The sequence below is a fragment of the Argiope bruennichi genome, chromosome 6, assembly GCF_947563725.1.
Source record: "Argiope bruennichi chromosome 6, qqArgBrue1.1, whole genome shotgun sequence".
NCBI lineage: Eukaryota > Metazoa > Arthropoda > Arachnida > Araneae > Araneidae > Argiope > Argiope bruennichi.
In genome coordinates this window covers 77,099,006-77,121,205 of record NC_079156.1, presented here as the reverse complement: position 1 = coordinate 77,121,205, position 22,200 = coordinate 77,099,006, and the positions used below count along the sequence as shown (strand labels likewise).

The 22,200-nt window shown below is 27.5% G+C and overlaps 1 protein-coding gene and 1 non-coding gene across 2 annotated transcripts; one reads left to right on the top strand and one right to left on the bottom strand.

Moving 5' to 3' along the window:
• Positions 1-1,557: 1,557 nt before the first annotated feature.
• Positions 1,558-16,423, bottom strand: LOC129973032 (calcium permeable stress-gated cation channel 1-like). Its single transcript, XM_056087384.1, has 7 exons — positions 16,375-16,423; positions 15,389-15,551; positions 13,743-13,848; positions 11,635-11,802; positions 8,725-8,849; positions 7,470-7,517; positions 1,558-1,929 (listed from the first exon to the last, which is right to left on the bottom strand). The coding sequence occupies exons 2-7, from the start codon at positions 15,401-15,403 to the stop codon at positions 1,759-1,761; spliced, it is 633 nt and encodes a 210-aa protein (XP_055943359.1). The 5' UTR covers positions 15,404-15,551; positions 16,375-16,423; the 3' UTR covers positions 1,558-1,758.
• Trnay-gua (transfer RNA tyrosine (anticodon GUA)) lies at positions 3,074-3,162 on the top strand. Its single transcript is given in 2 exon segments — positions 3,074-3,110; positions 3,127-3,162. It is a non-coding gene; the product is annotated as a tRNA-Tyr (tRNA).
• Positions 16,424-22,200: the final 5,777 nt, after the last annotated feature.

Sequence of the window (22,200 nt, the reverse complement as noted above, 5' to 3'; positions counted from 1 at the left end):
ATAGATCTCCATGCCTGTACTGAAAGGTTGAATAGATTTGAAAACGTCACTTTTATAAAGGAACATACACACACAAAATTATAGATTTGTTTGTTCCTTGGAACTATGAAATACAGAAAAAAATAAATTGAAAGGCTATTTTGATGCCAGTGGTTACACGGGGACAAGACATAAGTTTTTAGAAATTATAAAAAGAGAATAAACTACAACAAAAGTAGAGAAAAACACGAAACTCTTTATGACATTTACAATCATGGAGGTCCTCGTCATCTGACTACGGCGCAGAATTACGAGATAGTCTTAGTTCTAAAAAGAATCCGAAAGTAGCCTTGGTTTTAAAAAGGGATGTTAATCTAACTAACTAACCTGAACTTTTAAAAATTAGATTAGAAGAAAATAATAATTGGGAAATAAAAATAACGGATAGTAGTATTAAAATGTAATTCAAAATTTATTTAGATGAATAAAGGAAAAAGATGATATTTATGCAAGCACGCGCACACACACCCAAAGGCTTCCCCGGTGGGTCATATAATCACGATTCTCAATTACTCTTTGTTCCAGTTACCCTTTCTAACTAATCTCAAGAACAAAATGCATATTTTAACGTATAATTCCCATGAGCATTTGAAAATATTCGTCGTTCAACAACAATAATAAAATCAGTTATTCATTTCTTAACCGAATATCTTAAGTCCGAGTGTATAAAAAATATTGATTTGTTTTAATAATGTGATTGCGGTTTTTTTATTCCCCTAATAAATTATTTTCATTAAAAATTCCGATACACAGCGATATGTCGCAGTTCCCACTTTTAGCATTTTCTGTCGATAAAAGCACTTTCTTTTTAATCTCAGAATTTTCACATATTTTTACTATTCCTTTGCTCCCTTGAAAAGTGTTAAAAAAAAAACTAATACTGAATATTTTTTTCATTGAAAAACTATATATACTTTTAACATCTAGTAATTCAGAATCAAAACTTAAAGTTTACTTATATGTTCGAATAAATTTCAAATAGTACAGATAAATTTAATAATAGTACTGATAAGATTAAAGAAGTATGAAGTACACTAAACATTCTCATTTATTACCTACTCTATTTTTGCTCTTCTAATTTTAATTAACATATAACAAGAATATTTTATAAAATTAATAAAATTATGATACCTGTTCAATTTATAACAATAGACAAAAAGAATATGATCAACTGATCTTAAAATATAAAAGTTACGTATCCTATTTTTCTGTAAAATAAATTCAAATAAATATTATGAGCTCATCATTTTCTTTCAACAAATGACTTCATTGACGGAATTTCATTTTTCTCCCTCTTTTGTTCCAATTTTGTATTGAAAATCAGTATTTGAGCAAAATATAGCAAAAAAATTGCGCAATTAAATTATTTCTTAAAACAACAGAAGCTGATAAATTTATTTTATTGAAAATCTATAACAAGTAAAATAAATCCTAGAAAATATGATACACCTATACACTCATCTCCTAATCAATGTTGAAATTAATAAACCCAAAAAACTTCCTCGTTTAGGCCCTAGATGAATATAATATTCATAATAATTGTCATACAAACTAGAATTTTTTTATTATTATTATAGAATAAAGGACAACCATTGAAGGGAAAATTGTTCAATATTTGTCCAGTTCGTTCATCTTAAACTACTGTCAATTAGATGTTCTGCTGTATACAGAAGACACTGATGTAAGAAAATAAAATACATCCAGATTGTCCAGTGTAGATCAAGGGTGGTCACTTTCTTTCTCAGAGCTTGAATCTTCTAGGCCCTCAATATCTCTGACCAGAGCCTCTGCCAAACTTCTGATTCTTTTCCGAGGTTGAATGGGATTGTTGTATTTGTCTAAGCTACTGATATAGGGCAAATACTTTCTAAGTGCCATGGGTTGATAGACCTGTTGAAAAAGAATTTATGTGAAATGAGATCGTTTATCGTAATTATATGGTTATTCGTGTGTCACAAATTAGTTTTTACTTTCTTGTTTACGTAGTAGAGAGAAAGTATAGTAATCGTCAAAAAATTTCACTCGGGATTTTGACGAATCTCCACATTTCAAATCTCCATGAGCACGAAAAATATAATTTTGGAAAATGCCCATCTGCCGGTGATGAAGATAATTTTAAAAGCGCTTTGAACTAGACAATTGAAATTTGGTACACGGTCTTTACATCAAATGTTTCTATCAAATTTTGTGTAGAATCTATTTAGAGGAAGTCCATCTGTACAGTATTTTATAGTACAGTAAATATAATTTTACACTATAACTATAAAACGAAGAGAACTCGAGAGAGTTCATTGCACAAATTTATCTTCTATAGTGTAGACATCTGTCAGATTCTGAGCCAAATTCATTAACGGGTTAACTGTTTGTCTTTTCAGAAACATGTAATCCTGATAACTCAAGAAATCGATGGCTTAAATATATCAAGTTTGATATGGAGTTTTGTAACTACTAGTGCCGTTTTGTTTCATTTTTGTGTCAATCGGTTAAGGAAAACATTCTAAAACTCAAATTCGATTTTGTATTTTATTAACACATGTCAACGATTAATCGCTAAATAGCTCGCCAAGGGTGACAGAGTAGATTCAATAAAATGCAAAATTCATGCCAAAAGTTAATAAAGCGTTCTCTGGCATGATAAGTTTATTAGAGAGGAAGCGAGAAAGGTTTTGGGGGCTCACCTCCCGTTAGTTTTAAAAGTATTCATGCATTGATTTTATTTCGGTTCCATGTCATTTCCGGCGTTATGAGCGGTTTTGCTAGAATACAGAATCGATATCTAGTTCTGCTTTTATTCGCCGATATAACCATTTTAAATCAACACACTCAAATTTAATTATTTAAATTAGAAGAAAAGATCAATGCGTTATTCTTCTGAATCTTAGAATATTTTATTTTTAAATCTAAGATCCCACGAATGGAAGAAGTAGAAGATAAGTAAAAATAAATGCTTGAAAAACGACATCCTCCTACTAAAAGTTTCTTGTTAAACACATTTAGAAATCAGATTCAAACTTCTTTATCTCTACTACGGCGGCCGTCGATAGCTCAGTTGGCAGAGCGGTGGACTGTAGGTGAAATGCAACAGATATCCATAGGTCGCTGGTTCGACTCCGGCTCGACGGATAATTCTTTTTTTAAATCGAAAATGCCGCTTCCCTCCTTTCATATGTTATTTTAAGATAATACCGTTTCACTCTAGATTACAGTTTTCAACCAGTTACAATAATAAATGCAAGCGGTATAAATTTTAGCTTTCCGTTTACGCTGATATTTTGAACAACGTCAAATGAATTTCATTTTCGTATTACAGCTAAAAAATATAAATAGCGGATAATTAACTAAATAATCGAAATATAAATATAGAAATGCCTTTTTTAAAACATAAAATTTGTAGGTCTGTAAAGCATTTCCAAAGAACCTGTGCAGCTGAATAATTTTATAAAAGGACAATAGATTTGTTTTCTATTTTTTTTAATTCAGAATATATATATACATTTGAATTATCCTGCGATTTATGCACATTTCACGTCCAAAACAAAGTTGGGTGCTTTTAATGTTATTTCAGCAGGTAGCTAGCTTACTTACATGACCAAAATTTAAATAGAAAGTGTTAATATATTTATAAAAAAAAATCGAAATTTTTAGAAATTGACCGAAGTCTATCTTGTTAGTTGTTACTAAGACTTAAATGCGATTCAGCTAGATTTAATGAAATCAAATTTTAACACCGTGCTTTACCTTCCAGTTTCTCAATAATATAAATATTGTGTAATTGATTTAAAAATATTATTTGAATTGTAACTTTAATGTCTTTCTCTTCTAAAAGCTATATTGGCCTTACCAATTATCGTCGAATTTGCAGAAATGTCTCCCTTGAAATTAAAAATAATGAGAAAATAATTGAGATTTAGCATCAGTTAAAAACAATTCACCTCTTTACTTATTTTATTTATCATATCCGAATTTGCAACGAAATGACTAATTAGGATGTTATCCCTTAATTTGTTATAAAATATACAAGAAAATGTAGCAAACACAATCTCTTATTATAAAAATTTCTTTAATAAGCTTACTAAACAATCATTTTTATTTACTTTATTAGCGATTATTTATGAGGTTAATCGCCAATTTTATAAGAATACTATAATACAATTAGTTATCATTACCAAGTATTTTTAATAGTTCTTTTGTAAAAAATTTGGTGCTTATTAAAATCAATATATATTTATTTCATGTTATTATTTGAAATATGTTTTAAGATCCCGCAAGTCAATTTTACACCAGCACCCTTTTATTTAGCTCGGCCTGCTCCAGTGGACTACCTCTTTTGTCAAAAAATGTTTTTTTTTTTTTTTTTTTCAATTTTCAAATTATAAAGGAAAATCACTAAACAGAAAGGGCAATTGTGACCTCACTTTGATTGCGCTTAGTAACTATTAATATTTCGTCATATTTAATGGAGTAATTTTTACTTACAAAAATTAGAAAGAAAAGATTGATCTAACATAAATTAATTCATAAAAATATTATTCAAAATAAAAATTTTTGGACTCAATATCAGAATCAGTTATTATTAAATAAATTTTCATTTGTTTATTTAATTTCTTAAACAAGTTTCAGATAGTGATTTTTTTTTAAGATACAAATGTGAACACGAGTGAATAAATTTTAAGAATTACTCAAACTATTTAACAGAAACTTGAAGGAAACTCATTCCTTTCTAATTCCAAATATAGTCGTATAGCCAAGAAAAATGGCGCTAAAGACAAATTTTTACTTTTTTCAATTTTCTCGTCATGTTTCACTTTAGAAAGCAAAATAATAAATGTTTTGCTTTTATTTCGCTATTAACGATTAATACCCGAAGCATCTATATCCCCTTCCATGTCTTATTTCATGTCATCTTTCACAATTCTTATATTTCATTTATCTAAATTGTTGCATTTTTCAATTATTACATTTACACGAATGCAAAATGTACATGTAAATATACAAATGAATGGATTTTCAAAAACTTAGAAGCTAAAAAACTTTTTAGATTCAAAAATTTGTATCGAATTTTATTTATCTAAATTATTTGTGTGTGTTTAGTTATCGCTTTAACATGCAGACGAAAGGTGGACAGACCGACAAACGATCCACCACTTGAAGAATTGCTTCAAAGTATTATATATCTATATTTTAGATACTAAATTTGAGTAATAAATATCTGCATAACTCTTCAAGATCTGTAATTATTATGTTCACTTGTATACGGACAATCAGACAAATTTCCACTCAATAGACTTTGTTCAAAATTTGATAGATATCTGTAAATTTATCAGTCCGTCTTCAGACCACATATTGAATTTCTTCCTTATATATAGAAACGAATTTGAATAATTGTGTTCACGACAGATGGAAAAATGGATATAATTCTGAAAATGCGTTTTTTCAGGACTCCGGGTGGTCTGAAATATGGGAATTCGTCAAAACCTCGAGATAGAATTTTTCGACGATAACAATATTATTTCGTGTAAGAGAAATCAGAAACCATACACACGAAAAATTTATCATTTTCGATCCATTTAAATTTGTGCTGCCATCTATTGTACATTTCAATAATACCTTATTTCTGATTTTAGAGTTTTACGAGAGCATATGAAACAAGAAAAAAAGAAATTAAACAGTTTGAAACTCTATTCTGAAATATTGTATCAGGATAATACTTTAAGCTTGATTGATTTTTATTTACTATTAATTATAGCAATGATAATGCGCGCATAAATAAAGTATTTAATATCAACAGGGAATTTATATAATCGCAAAACTTTATTAAATTTAAAATTATAAACTGCTCAGAAATAAAATGGATGTAACTTAAAAGCAAGCATGTATATTACATATATAAGCATATAACATAATATAATTATATATAAACGCATATTAGCTTATAGCAAAGATTTCCAATTTTTTAAACGTTGGATTTCACTTTTTAGAAACCGAATCTATTGCGATTCTCTTAATCTTGGGCTCAATGTTTCTTCTTCTCTTTTTTTTTTTTTTTTTTAGAAGAGCAACATACATTTTTTAAGAAAACGATTTTATAGAAGAAAAAAGAATTGTTGTTAAGCAAAAATATTTATTATTAAATACTAATTGTTCACAGTGCCTAGCTTATTCGTCCATATTATTGACTTTTTAGGTTATTAAACTGTTAATATGGAATGCATTAAAGAAAACAAACAACAACATTATTTTAGTATTTAATTGGGCTGAACAATGGATTTAATTGCATCAGTCTATTACACATTACTGCACGTTTAAATGAAAGAGTATATTATGGGATAAAAACAGAAGTGAAAATCTTACTTCGGTGGTTTGGTATACAATTTTTAAAATCTTAATTTTACCATAGGTAAAAGGATGGTTTTGTTGGATCAGTTTGAATTTCATCACATCACTAAAAACATTGTTACCAATTATATTTTAAATAAATGTTTAAAAAATATAAAAAATAAAGAAAAAGCTGTACGAAAAATAGATAAATATCATTAAAAAAGGCAATTTTTGAATTTTCAGATAATGTAAGGATTATTTCTGCGAGATTATAGTTTTAAAAAATATGAAATTCAATTTACATAGGCAAGTTACAGCAATTACCTTTTGGGGATGGTTAAATCTATTTCTGCACACGTTTAAACTTTCTATTTTAATTCCATATTTGTTTTTCAGATTTTTTTTTTTTTTTTTTGCCCCTTCTTTCTTCTTACCGAAAAGAGGTTTCGGTAACCCGACAAGCTTGTTTCCAAGCATTTTCAATAATCTCCTTTTAACGATAAATAAATAACCGAAACATTGAATTAAGCGCATTTATAAAAACATTCGAAAAATTAGAGGCTTTCATATTGCATTCTGTTTACATTTAACTGTTGCCATTCAATAAAAATAAAAAAAAATTCTCGTCCATGTATGTTAGTGTAAGTAGATAATAAAAATTTCCACAAATTATAACAAACCGTTATGAAATTAATGTGTATACAAACTGAATTGAAGGATCATAGTGAAATAGAGTTTCTGATTAGGTGGCCAGGGTCTGAGCTGACACGATTCCCTTGTCTGCGCATTGCCTTTTTTCTTTCTTTCTTTTCTTTTTTCTTTTCTTTTTTTTTTGGTACTGCTGCCACCATGTGGTTTGATTCATCATTTTGAACCCTTGTTTCCCAAGATGCATATATAGTCATGCTCTTGTCGTGATCCACTAAAAAATTGACTCGTAACTCAACTTTGGACAGCGATACTCAGTTTGGGAACATTTCACACATATTATCCAGCTTGTAATCCTAAATTTCTGTTATTTCCGAACAAATTTATTCACAACAAAAAATACAATTGAGTATTACAACAGTATGCTGCTTAAAATGTAACGGTGGAATTTATAATTTGCTTACCTCTCTTTGCTCTATATTCCGATGCACTATTCTATATTCTCTTTTTTTCTGGAATGAAAGGTCAAAAATCACTACATTTGCCGCCTTAATATTTTTAAACATGCTATGTAATTATACCAAATATTTTCAGTTCATAAAGCTGAGAATTCCTGGCGCCTTTTCATACTAAATGTGACTAAATGAACACTGAAGTTTTGATCATTCTGATTTATTATTTTTAGAGCACATTATTGTTGATTTTCAATCTAAAACTGAAATGTTACTATAAATAAATTTTTGTATAACAGAGAATCAATATTGAAATTACGTTTTATATTCATGATTTTATACAATATTTTACAGACTTCGGCACTTTAACAAATATTGCTGCTAAATTTGTAACGAAGTCCTCCGATAAATTATATACTAAAGCTGCCAGCAATATTTTAAAGACGCACTTATAATAACAATATAAATAATTCCTTCAGAAAATATTATTACACCTTCTGCAAAATTATATTATTGAATTCGATATTTTCCGATGATCAAAATATTGTAGATTTTGAGGAAATATTATTATTATCCATGTTAGGAATTTAAAATTGTAATACATTTCTTAAAAATTGAAATTGCATTTCGAAACAGGATGATATTTTTACTAATCTCTGATATTACTTCCTTTGTTTTGTTATAAGGAAAGGAATTTTATAAATATTTTAATGATGTTGAATGGTTGCGAGGTCATAAGCCCTTCTTTGGCAACAAGCTTGGCGATCATTTGGCAACTTTAGCGACAAGAATTAAATTTGAGAAGAAACAAGAATTTTGGCGATCTCTATTCGGATTTGAGATTCAAAAACTGTTCGAGAAAATTCTGTATAATGTTACGAAATGTATAAAAATGTATGTGAGACCACCAGATCGAGTCAGTCCAATTAGTTTTTCTTTTGGAATTTGATCGCAAAATGAAATTCCGTGCTGCATAGAGAAATTATTGTTGAATTCTGAAAGTGACGCTCTCTTCTACATTTCTGCTCTAGTTCTCTTCCTAAGCTTCGTTTATTTATTTTTTTACGTTTTTTTTTATTGTTGTTGAATAACGCGACTTTATCGTTACTGAGCCTGGTGTACTTTTCATCATATATCCACAGGAGGAATTTTGAAATAATATATTATGAGACAATGCCATCTTCAGACGGGGCTTCTGTCGATATTGTTTCCGAATGTACCTCTTCCTCCATATTCATAAAAAGCAAATATTATAATGTCAACACACCTTTGGGCGGAATATCAGATCGACCATACAAATATGCTTCCAGTTGCAAGGATCAAAGGCAATGATGAAAATGATAATGCTGATCCACATGAGTGCATTCGCTGCGTAAGTCACTGTTATCCAATCTGTTGATAGACGAAACAATAAATATATGTTTGTGGGTAGAATAAAGAGTAATCAAATTTGCAATGGTGGCTTGTAAACTCAGAAATTAACAGTACTACAAAAATGTTTATCAAGAAATAATAATTAAAAAAAACTTTGCCTTACCAATAAATAAACCAAAAATTTTATTTGAAAAACCAGATATGAAGTTTATTGCATTTTAAACACGTTAAATAATTATTATTTGATATAAATTCTTTGTAATTTTATCAAAAAAAAATTATGTGAATGTTGAATATCTGATTCAACAAATAGAAGCCCCAATCTTCTCTTTTCCCCTTACACTTCTACCTTCTCCTAATCTACTAATCTACTTCTACCTTCTCCTAATCTACTAATCTACTTCTACCTTCTCCTAATCGTCCAAAAATGAATACCAAATAAAGTATGCAATAAATGACCCCATTTTATTGTTCTTTAAGTGTAATATATTGATATTGTACATGAAATAATTAATAATAATTTATCTTTTATAAAAAGTTTCACCGGAATAACTTAGCGCAGTATGATCAGATATGACCTTTGCGCCATAAAACACCACAAAAAAACCAAACCACCGTAATAACATTTTAGAAAATCATCCACTTATATTTTTTTCGTATCCAGGCAACAGGAAGTGAAACCGAATTTCATAAACAATCAACGAAAGTAATCAGAAGGAAAAAAAAAAAAAAAAGGAAAGAAAGAAATACATTGAGAGTAGGAAGGCGAGCTTTGGATGGAAGTGAAAAAGAAAGATAGGTGCCTTCCAGTTGGGTTTGGTCGAATTGATAATTTTAAATTCACTGGAAGAATGTATTGTGTTTGTTCTTCAAATCAAGCAATGGACTTTCATGAGTAGACCGATACCAGCTCTTACATACGTTTTTGCTTGTTGACTCATTTCCTATCTCATTTTTGCCCTATTTTTGTCATTTTGCTCCATTTGCTTTGAAAATAGATCTCTCCCAATTGCTTGAACTTTGATTATCAATCGCCTGCAGTTAAGATAATTCAAAAATGAAGCTATTACACAAATTGAGAGATCTTTAATAAAGTACAGAGAACAAATTACGAAGTATATGCCCAAAAAAGACACATCACAAACATCAGTTCACACAATTAGTCTATTGCAATTCGAGGAAGAATTTATATATATAAATATTTATTTTAGTCTAATATTCTTTTGAATTTTAGGAATTGAGAACCGAAAGGCTCTCACCTCTGAGGACGAGAACTCCCACACCCTTTGAAAATTTGAAAAAAATCAAACCGCAAAACGGTTGTATCTTGTTTATCGAACAAACTAAAACTATGAATTTTCATAAATATAGGTAATTAATTATTCTATATTAAAATTCATACGATTATTCTACATTAAATACTATTCACTAAATATTCTATATTAAAATTCATATGAATTTTCATAAATATAGGTAACTAATTATTCTATATATTATCACATTATATTAAAATTCATAACTGATATAGTTTTCCTGTAATAATATATGTTACAAAACCCCCCATAAAATAGGAAATTCTTAATATAATTTTTTTAATTATTTAAGTACCTCAAATAAAGATTTAAATGAACTGCAAAATTTAAAGTGTAAGAATAAAATATTACTTGGTTAAATATTTGAAAAATCAAAGCTTTCTAAACACTAAGCAAAGCAGACGATTCTGAGATGCAGAATTTAAAACATAGTCTTTTAAATTAAGAATTCAGAACGCAAAATTCTTGGGATAAATTTAGCCAAGATTTTACGTAATCGTTTCTTATTCTCCATTTTACTAGACATGACAGTTAGAAATTCTTGAAAATTTCATATAATTTGCCACTAAATGCACTCCACCTTACAATGCCACTTGATACCTGTCATATTTTAAAGAAAATTAAGATGGCTTATATATTTAATTACTGGAAATGTTGTTCAGTAGAATAAAAAATTAAGAAAATATATTTTAATAAATCCCATTTATTAATGTTAGTAATCCCATTTATTAATGTATAATATAAATCCCATTAAAGTAGAAAGTTATTATTTTTCACCAAAATAATGGGCTCCAAAACAGAATTTTAAAAGCAAGCGTGAGAAGACGACAGGAAAAAATCTTAACAAATTGGAGTTTAATCACATTTATAATATATTATTAATTAATCACATTCTTTCTTATATATACAAATGCTGCTTAATTTTAGATAAAAGTATCGTTTCCAGCGTCTTATAATCTTATGATTTAGTTTTGATTCCATGCATTTGATGAATAATTATTTTTATTTTATAGTGCTGTAATAAAAGCGAATAAAAATTATTTTTATTATTTTTTATTTTTCAGTCTTTAAAATATTTTCCAATTCATTAGTATAAATATTATGGAATCTTGTATTACATATATTTTTTCAAATTCATATCTAGATGCTGTTTCATATGGAATCAAATTTTAACTAAAATTAATCAATTAATGGATAATTAAATTCTGAAAATTAAAATTTATTCTGAAGATGAAAACATACAAAAATACAGATATTCAGAATACTACATCAAAAAGTGGATGAAAACTCAATTGCAAATATCCATCTTTTACAAACATGGCCTAATTTTTTTTTAAAAAAATGAGTGTAAAAAATAACTTACAAATCATTAAAGGGAAGTTAGAAAATCATATTAAAAATTTAAATAAAACAATAATTTAAATGATAACTAAAAGCAGATGTTTATATATTTTTAAATAAACATTTATGGGTTTGGCAATTGCACTCACCTCCTCGTACGAGTATCAAGAAAAAGAAACCAATATACTTGAATGATATAGTTAACATTACAAACTTAACGGCCAAGATGTGCACTTTCTGGCTGATACGAGACGGACTGTAAGCAAAATATATGTTGTAGCGATCCACCTGGTATTTAATGAAAAAATAAGCCACACCTATAAGAAGGCAGAAGATTATTTACGCTGCTCTTTCAACACATTAATCAAAGTGCTATTACAAAATGAGTATTGTTAATTTATTCACTTTCTTGAAAAAATGAATGTCTCTCAAGAAAGTTAAAAAAATATTTTTTATTTAACACATTGAGATTGCTTTCTATAACTTTTTTTATTTTTAGCTTTAAGGAGTTTATTACAAGTTTTGTATTATACGAATTTCATGATTCTTTCATAACGTACATGTGGTGTATCAAGTCGGAGAAATAGTCAAATATAAAAAAGTATTATTGAAAAGTATTAGTAAAAATTTAACCAAGTCTTTGGGTTGTTGATTTTTTTTCTTCAAATCTATTAAACACACTGACCAAGAAAATCACATTGCGGTGTTAATGTGAAATCTGTTAGCTATATATATTCTCATACAACTGTTTCATGTTATGAGTCATTGGATTTGTACTTGGAAGGTAAATGTTCATATATATATATATATATATATATATATATATATATATATATGTATTAAACTCTTAATTTAGCCCATAGTAAAATATTCTCTTATTTCGTAACCCACTTTCGGTTTAATTAATTCCTCTGTAAAAAATAATGCGCCATCAGTACTACGCATCGAGAGAAAGTGATACTTCCGTTGCCCTTCTCAAGGTCAACACATGTATTGAATTGGTGCGTGACCGGAAATCCCATGTTATATAAGACTAGTGATCATTTGTTTCACCCCTTCTTTGCCCTTCTTTCTTCTTTACTTCTGCTTTTCTGCCGCACTGCGCCTTCTTGTAAAAAATCATGCCTGCCATTTGGAATAGAATAAAACCGAATTAAAGATACGAAGTCTCTTCACTGCTTGTTAAACCTGCTGTATTCTGATTCAACCAAAATAATATTACATATATTTATATATATATATATATATATGCAGAAAATTGCAGCAATTTTGAAGAATAGATTTTCATAGAAATTCGATGCAAAACCTTTTAAAAAATATATTCAATATTATTTCAAACAATGTTTCTGTTATAATAATATGTTTGGAATCTAAAAAATATTTTCGTTATTATTTATATTAACACAATTTTAAGGAACGAAATAAGATATCCATAAATAAATTTTTCCTGTAAAACTAATTATGGTAACTATACAAAATGGCAATAACTGTTGGTATAAAGCTATTTTTAAATTTAAAATGCAGCAGGATGATATTGACATTTAAGATGAGTAAATAACAAAAATATTATATGAATACAGGGTGACTGCGCGTATAAACAGTTAGTGGAAGAAATAAGCATGTAAAAGGCCGAAATACACCAGCCAATAATAGATGAGAGCTCTTTATTAAACAATGCCGTACATTTGCGAAATATATTCGCAAACCCAATTTGACAACAACTGCTCAAAATACTTTCCATTCATGATTACAATTTAGAAGCTTCGAATAGGTAGGCAAAGAGTTCGGATATCTCGGATTTCTTTGACATTTACAGCAACTATGATTATAGAGATTCTCAATGATAAGACCCTCTCAACATCAATTAATAGTAATATGTTATCCATACATAGTCGAGAATTTAACTCTGAAATCTAAAAGTAACGTTGGCGAACGGCGATCTCTGGCACATCTAGTTAAGGTTTTCTACTATGATCTCTAATCTCATTTTGATATTTTTGTTGTTTTCTAGCTTACCTTAACAATTTGGACCTTCAGTTTTGAATCCATCCCTGTATGGCTGATGCTTAGAACAATTATTATTATTGCAATTTCATAATAGGGCCTTGTAGATATATCAATGAATATCTCTATATGTAAATGAAGTGAAAATCAATTTTTTTAATTGTATATCATGCTTTTAGAACGTATTCCGACTTTGATTGCCCTTTAATCAGCCTTTAATTTAATTAATTACGAAAAGTAAAAGTATTCTTACCAGTTAATGATATGATAGGACATTCCAAACTATAGAACTCTACGATGAAGAAAATAAGTAAAGAATGCGAGTATTCTATTCCAAAGCTGAAGTCCCATATAACGGCCTTGAATTATTCCAAAAATAAGGTTAAAATATATTAACTCCAAAAACATGGAAAAATTTAATTAAAATTTTTCTACTGATACTAAAATTGGATGTATAACAGAAAAGAATTGACTCAAAACATAAATGTTTTATTTTTAAAACAAAAACTTCATTTTAAGGTGCATTTTTTGAAATTTGACGAAAATAATTGTATTTAGATGATGTCGAGAGCCGTTCCAAATGAAATTATTTTCATGTTTTTAATAGATGGGAAATTCACTATTAATATTCATTATTTCAAAATTTTATTAAAATCGCTTTTATACATGAATATTTGAGAGCAAAATTTCACATAATTATAATAAAACAAATTTTTATTACAAATTTTAAAGTTACCAGAAATCAAATCAGCTGCTGGAGGCTATAATTCATATGCAAGAAAGTAACAATATATTTACTATTAACAGAATTTGGACAGAAAATTTTATTCTTTAATTAAAATAAGAAAATCAGTTGCACCAAAATTTTTTAAAATTTCACAGTTTTTTAAAAAAATTATAGAATGTCAAAACGATTTTTAAATACAATTCGTTTTTCTTCCGTTATTTTTTAGGATGATGTAAAATTTTATGAAACATTGTTTGTCTTTACTCAATTGTTTACAAATTGAAATAAGAATGCAACCATTTTGAACCACAATAGAATTTAAATTTCCACTCGAAGCTAGAAGCAAGCATTCAAGTTTTGAATCAGTTTTTAAGTATAAGGAAGCCTAGAAGTCCTTTTCAAGTTAGAAACACCATTTTGTATATCCATAAGCTAAGTAAAATCTTATTTAAATAAATATCTTTCTTTATCCATGTTTTAACTCTTTTAAGTCCATCTTACTAAGGAAATCTTAAGCATGGTCTTAATTTATTCTTGCCCAATCGAAATATAATTTTTCATTAATATTTCGTTAGTCGTTCCTTATCTGACAAATATAGGAATACTTTTTTTCAATAATTAAATAATGATATGTTTAAATAAAAATTCTTTTTTTTTTTTTTTTTTTTTTTTTTTGCTGTCTTCGTAGTTTGTGTTGTAAAAAATGAATTTTGTTTTTGTTTGTGTTTATCTTAAATAGGGCTTCTATATCTATATTATACAATAACTAAGCTGTATTATTTACTAATATCAACAATGCATACTGGTGTACCTGACAGATACAGCGCAACCATATTTATTTGAAAGAAAGAAAAACACACGACTTATGTAGTGTTAATAAAAAAAATCTTAATAATTTAGATAATTGTCATGAAACTTTCACTAAATATATCTTATGCTTTATAATATTTTTGAGCAAAATTTGAGGAAAAATCTATTTTCTAATTTAGATTTCTATTGCATCCAAAAAAATGTAACCAAACTATTACTGTGTTACAATCTTTGCAGTACTTCCTCTCTTTATAAAACGCCTCCACAGTTATACTTTAAAGAAATGAATATCTACATCGAAATACAATTGATTGCTGCAATAAAATTCTTATCACCTAAATTTATTATGACCTTCAACTCACTCTTCTTATTGACATCCTTTCCACTTCCGATCTAGCTGTTAGTAATTGCCAAGTGCACAACAAAATGTCTGGCAGTCGAATTAACTGTAAGGTAGATCCAATAAAAGTTGATGTAAGAACGTATCCCACAAAAAACGCTCCATTGTCAGGAAAGAAAATGCAACTAAAAAGATAAAAATAATTTTCCCATAAATTATGAATAGTTATCTTCAGTCACTTTTCAGAAATGCATATCATATATTCTTTGATTTCGGTTACAATGCCAATTTTCGAAGTATTCAATAGTAGCCCTGATAAGAGGGTAAGGGGCGAGAACGTAGTACGAAAACTCAAAGCTCATTAACCTCTAATGCATGAGAAATGAACGATACGGCGAAAAAAGACAAAGCATATTCTTAATTAATTGCGTTTTATAGCTCTTGATTATAGTTTGAATAAATAAAGGATATTTTTATGGGGCTGTAATAGATCTCAAAAGTGTTCAAATACTTAAGAATTTGGCAGAAAAATTTCTAAAATTAGAATCTGAAGAAGCAAATGAATTAATTTTTCTTATTTTTCAGTTTTCTTAATAATATATACAATTTTTAGTTTTAAAAATAGGTATTAATTTTTTTTATAAAAATAGAATTTAAACAGGAGGAGTAAAAATATGCAATAAATAAACAAATAAATAAAAAAAAAAATATTAGGATACCAAAACACCTTTCAGAAAAATTCATTCATTAAATTATTAAAAGTTGCCTGCTATTTTTTATTTTCCCAAATTATTATTATAAACATATTTCAAATAATAGAGAAAACCAGTGAATCATTTTCCTAGTTCCAATTACTGGTCCGATTTTGTCAATTCTTTTCTTATGAAAGCTAATGATCTCTAGTTAGGTTATCAGGGGTCACTTGCCTTCTGCACCTTTCCTTTTTGGGAGAAATTGAAAAAATAAACATCATTGATGAAAATAACCTGCAATAAAGTTTACCAGTACCAGTCACTGGACCGATTTCAAAAAGATACGTTATTAAGGGTCAGCTGCTTTCCATCTCCTTCCGTTTTCTGGAGAAATCATAACAAATAAATAAAGCTTTACTGTATATTCTTTAAAACGAAAATTCGCAACAGAATTCGTCAGCACCAACCACTGAAGTAATTTCAAAAATGTTTGCTTTATACGTCCTTGATCATCCATATTTCTCTCCATTTCAAAAGTTATTACAAAATAAAACTTTGACACAACCTCAATAAATAGAACAATTTCGCCACTTTTAAGTATAGATAAACAATTAGAATGTTCCATACCTATTTGTATTTTTTAACTCTACTTTTATTATACTTGTGTTGTGATAAAATGCAGTTTGTCAAAGTTGACCCAAATGACTAAACTATTTTTGTTCTTTCAACTCAAAGTCTTATTTATTCTGAATTAGAAGCATGGAAGTGGAGTCATTCTAGTTTGGGCATATCATGTCAGCACCAAAACCAGACAGTTTGAGGTTTATGGATTCCATAATGTTTCATTATATTTAATCAAATATTTTAAAATATCATTGAAAAACATCAACAAGATTTGGAATAATCTTTATTTTATTTAACTTTTTATTAGGATATAATTCTATGTAAATAGCTCTGAATATTCACTATTGGTGTATCTACAATCGTTCAGTTGTTCTGTAAATGTGACTACATCTTCCGGATTTAATGCAGATTGAGCTCGTTAATACAGAACTGGAGATTGCAGTTCAAAAATGTATAAAATAAAAAAATAAAAATAAAAAGCAGTGATAATAAAAAAATACGGATATTTTTTAAAAATTGAAAAAAAAAACTAATAAAATTAGTTCAAGACGTATGAAATCTGTTGTATATGTTCAAGAATATGATATTAAGAACTAAATATCTTCTAAAACTTACTAAATATTATTATAAAATAATTTTGTGGATTTTTATTAATTAAAATATCTTACTATGTATATTGCATTAAAAGTTCCTTAAAAATAAAATTTCAAAAACATTTTTTTTTTTTTAAATCTTAATAAAGTTTATTATATGATAAAATTTGGAAATATCAGAATAATATGGGAATCACATTATACAAAGAAGATAATGTAGATTTATTGATACGGTTTTGTATATATATTTTAATGCTTGTAAATGTTTGGTTACAAGAGCAATTTTAATGATGACAATAGTCAGCTAAAAGTAGCTAAGAGGATTAATTTTTTGGAGAAAATGGGGAAAAGCACTTTTTGATTGCTGCTGACAGCGTATTTAAGATTCTGGATATCGGCTAAAGGCTCCAAAGTTTGGTTAATAACGTATTTATTTTAGGCATTGTTGTATTATTTAATCGGAATTGAGAAGAGTTTCCGCTAAAACAAACAACTTGTCTTTGGGACAGGTACGTTGATTGGGTTTTTGAGTTTTTTGAGTTCGTTGATTAAATCTGAAATATTTTCTTCACTATATTTGCAGCTAATGTTATATTAGAAATATAATGAGTTGGTGCAGTGGTCAAAGATGGAAAAAAAGAAAATTTATAAAATAGTAAATTAAAAGCATTCAAAATAATTTATAAGGTGCAAAACTCAAGTTTAAAAAAACAAACTATGATTCTGCTAAATGAGAGCTTTCAAAATGGTGTTCTCATTCCCTCTTACACAAAGTGGAATCATGAAGAACGACACTCGGTTGCGAAGACCTTTTAGATTGTTCAGAATTTATAACATAATTTTATTCAAAAAAAATCTTAATTCAAAAGTTTTCAAGAAAACTTTTGTAACAGTACCGTAACTTTTGTAAACTTTTGCATCGTAACAGTCATTTTAGTTACTGAAACTCTTTTTATTCCTCACCAGCAGCCTTTCGCAACTATTTGGTTCGTCCGGAACATTGGCTATATTTTATGTCAATCAAATATTTTATAATAGCGTAATATTTATAGGTCCCTCAAAATTATTATTAGGCATCAGATTATAATAGATATCAAAAGCATGTTTATAACCTTATTTCTATTTTGTTCATTTTGTATTATGATGCATCCTAAAAAATTCCAATGACATTATAATTATGTCTAACTACATTATAATTCAATTAAATGTGTAATTGTCTATTTTATCAATTTTCTAACTTCATTTTCGTATTCATCATGTTAAACGGAAATCTTCTTCCTTTGTTTCCATAATGGACTGAAATCATGCCGATAGTGGTTTGGTGAAACATTGGTAGTAGTTTGAATTTTGGGGCAACAATACAAGGATTGTTTAAAAAGAAGTAATATATTTAAAAAAAAATTAAATCAATTCCTATTTAGGTCAACAAAAATTTATTTTAGTTACTTTTTATTAGATAGTTACAATTAATATAAATATGTATACACGTATGACAGAATTACAATATTAAGTGGCAAAATAGAGCTTGGCGACGGATTTAGCGACCAAATTGAAATTACTGGACAAATTTAATTAATAAATTAATATTTGATAAAAAAAAGTGTATTAACATCAAATGTCATCCACTGCAAGTTTAAAAAAATGTATTTGAACTTGAGTGGATGAATAAAAAGTATTTTATTAACGATTGAAAATTTGAACAAGATATATATATAGAGAGAGTGTGAGGCTAATAGTAGGAATTAAAATAAGGCAGAATGATATTTTTAAAAAATAGATAAACTTCTGCAAAAATTTGCACAGATGTTAAATTGGCATAATTTAAAATGTAGTTTTCAAATTTTTTTGAATGATATCAATATCGACTTTGTACAATAATATTTTCGATAGTTATCCTGGAAGAAACGCCGAAATATTGCTTAGTTTTTAATTAATTAAAATTTTTTTAATTAAATTTAAAATTAATTAAAAATTTCCACTTTCCGAGGCATGTATGTGGGAAATTTGATTGAAATTGAAAAGATCAAACGCTCTGGCCTCTTAAGCTATAACGCATGCACACACAATACTCAATTACCTTTTTAAATTCACTTTTCATTTCTGTAATTGTATTCAAAATTTTATCAGGAGAGTGTTATGAAAATATATCTGGTTAAAGGACCGAGTCTGGGAAAATTTCGAAAACTAATTTAGTAAATTATTGTTTCTATTTGGGAGAAAATCACTGAGTATCAATTATATGCATTTCGAATTATTTAAATTCTAACATTATTTTTAAAGTTTATAGTGATTAGTAATGTATTAGCAATGAAATTCTCTAAAAAATTTTATTAAAGTAATGTGCATCTTACCTCCAATCGGGTTTTCATTCAAAAGTGACCATCTGAAAAAACTGCTCAAGCTAAAAAAAAATTGAAGAAGATTAGTTAATAAATGTGATCAATTATATCTGCTATTTTATTTACAAATAATTTTTCGGAACTTCTTTGAAATATGCGACAAATTTTGGGACGTCTCTGTATGTATGTGAGAATGACAAGAAATTGATGGCGCTACATCTGGACAGGTATGTCAAATATGTAATGATCCTCTAGTATCGAATAGCATGATTCCTAAATGATTTGCTAATTCAGGATATTTTTTCTGCTATTTAAATAATGCCACTTGGTGTTTTTTTTTGTGATACCATCAAATTAAAGACATAAATTTCTTAGAATTATAGCTTCCTCTCTAGTTTGTTTAGACTTATCGTAAACTTTTCAAGTGAAACAAATAATCCATTTTTCATCGACATTTACCAGTTTTTCTAAAAAAGGCATGGATTCAATATGTTTGGGATGTTAATAATAGATTTGACAAGCTAAATTCGTTGAATTTCTTTTAGCTGAGGTAGAACTCAAATATTAATCTTAATAAAAAGAAAAATATCAGCCTTTACAAATGCCTGTTGACCATTGAATAATAATTTTAAAGCCTTTTTTTTAATTTGATGTATATAAATATAATGATCCGAATTGGATAAGGCAATTTGAACATAATCAACTGTAGATGATTAGACAAATAAGTAAATGTATTTAAAAAATCAACTTTTTTGTTAAAAAATAAAATGTGCTTTTATACAATATTTTTAATTTCTGAACAGTCTTCTTCATAAAATTCTTCTTCATATGAATTTTGTTTCTAAATTCATTTCTTGGAAACTTACATTGACTTTTATTTTCATAATACATGTTTTAGTGTTATTTTATATCACAAAATACAATTTCCACAAATTCAAAATTCTGGTCGAATTTTCTAAACAAAAACTCCATAAATTAAAAACTAATGCATATTTTTTGTTCAAATTTGTAATAATAATTTTCTCAATATGTTCTACAGTTCCTGAACTAGAGAATAAGCAATTAGATTATTTAGAAATATTCCATAATTGTTTTAATACTTTACAATGCGAAAAAATTTAAAATTTCATGCAATTTATCATTTGAACCCCAATTTTTAACCCTAGATAGAAAGCCATATTTTTTAGTTCTAGCTAATATATATTTGTTAAGCTATCTGCAAGGCCTTGATTAAGTCATTTGATTAACTTCAAACTTAAAAGAGTTTACTTTAGAAATCTTTTTAACTAATATCTGAATTTATTCTATCATTTAAAAAAAATTCTGTTTTTTTTCCCAATCTATTTTATGAAAAAGTTCAAATATACAATTATTTTACAGCGTTTCCCCACGAAGTCACGTAGTAAAATATCACGCGGAAGAAATTTAGCGAACTAGTTATGATAAGTGAATTATTTGTTATTTATTATTATAACTATTACATTCACAGGTGAGTGACATTATATATTTCATTTATATCTGTCTTCCCGAGAAAATAAAATGTAAAATACGATGAAAATTGTCTTATTATTTTTTCATATTAACATTAACACCATGTGATGATCTTTAATTAGACTTACGCGTAGTATGCATCAAAAGTAAAGCTAACGCATCAGACAACGAACAATAAATGAAATCACTAACAGAAAGGATCTTTATGTGACGCTATTGGTAAACAAAAAATTCTCTAAATAAAATAACTTCTGTAATTAAAATTTTAAAAAAATGTCTGTATTCTTCCAGTAGGTAAATAAGTCAGTAATCTAAAAATATGATAATCTTTAAACAATAAATAAATTATAAATCGGTAAATAAAAAAAAAACTTAAAAAGATCTCTATTTATTAGTATATATATAAATAGGCAATCAGTATGTGATTTATCATTAGAAAATTTATAAATAAAATAGCTGAAAAATAAAAATATCTGTAAATGAAATAAGTATGGTAAATGAAAAAAAATCTTAAACAATTAATTCGTCTTACGTTTCTTTTAGTAATTATCGATTCATGCCGATTATTTTTTTTATAAAACAATTATGTTTAGTTATGTTATTATTTGTTAAGGTTATTATTTTTTATGTTTTTATTGTTAAGTTTAAAACTATTTCTTTACTTATTCTTTTTACTGCTTTGCAAGTCTATTGAGAAAGGAAAATATTTTCTAAAGCTTAACACCTATTGAGAGGTTTCTTGGCTTATTTATTACATTAAAGATATTTAAGAGTTACTCTACTTATGATGGTTTAAAAACATACTAAACAACAGCACTAAAACGTTATACACTTTCAACAATCTTTTTGATCGAGCAAAGATTAAATGTTGATCAAAGTTCTTACATAACCACCCTGAAGAAAGTCATCTTAATGAATTGGGATGTTGTTAAAATAAAATTTATATTATATCGTTATTTCATAAAGGATGAGAATATAGGAAACTTCTAAAGAACAATAGCAATTACCTTGTTAAGCCAAGGGAAGGCAGGATAACAACAGTGAAAATTAGAAATACAACAGTTTTCTTCATTTCAGACATATAAATGGCAGACC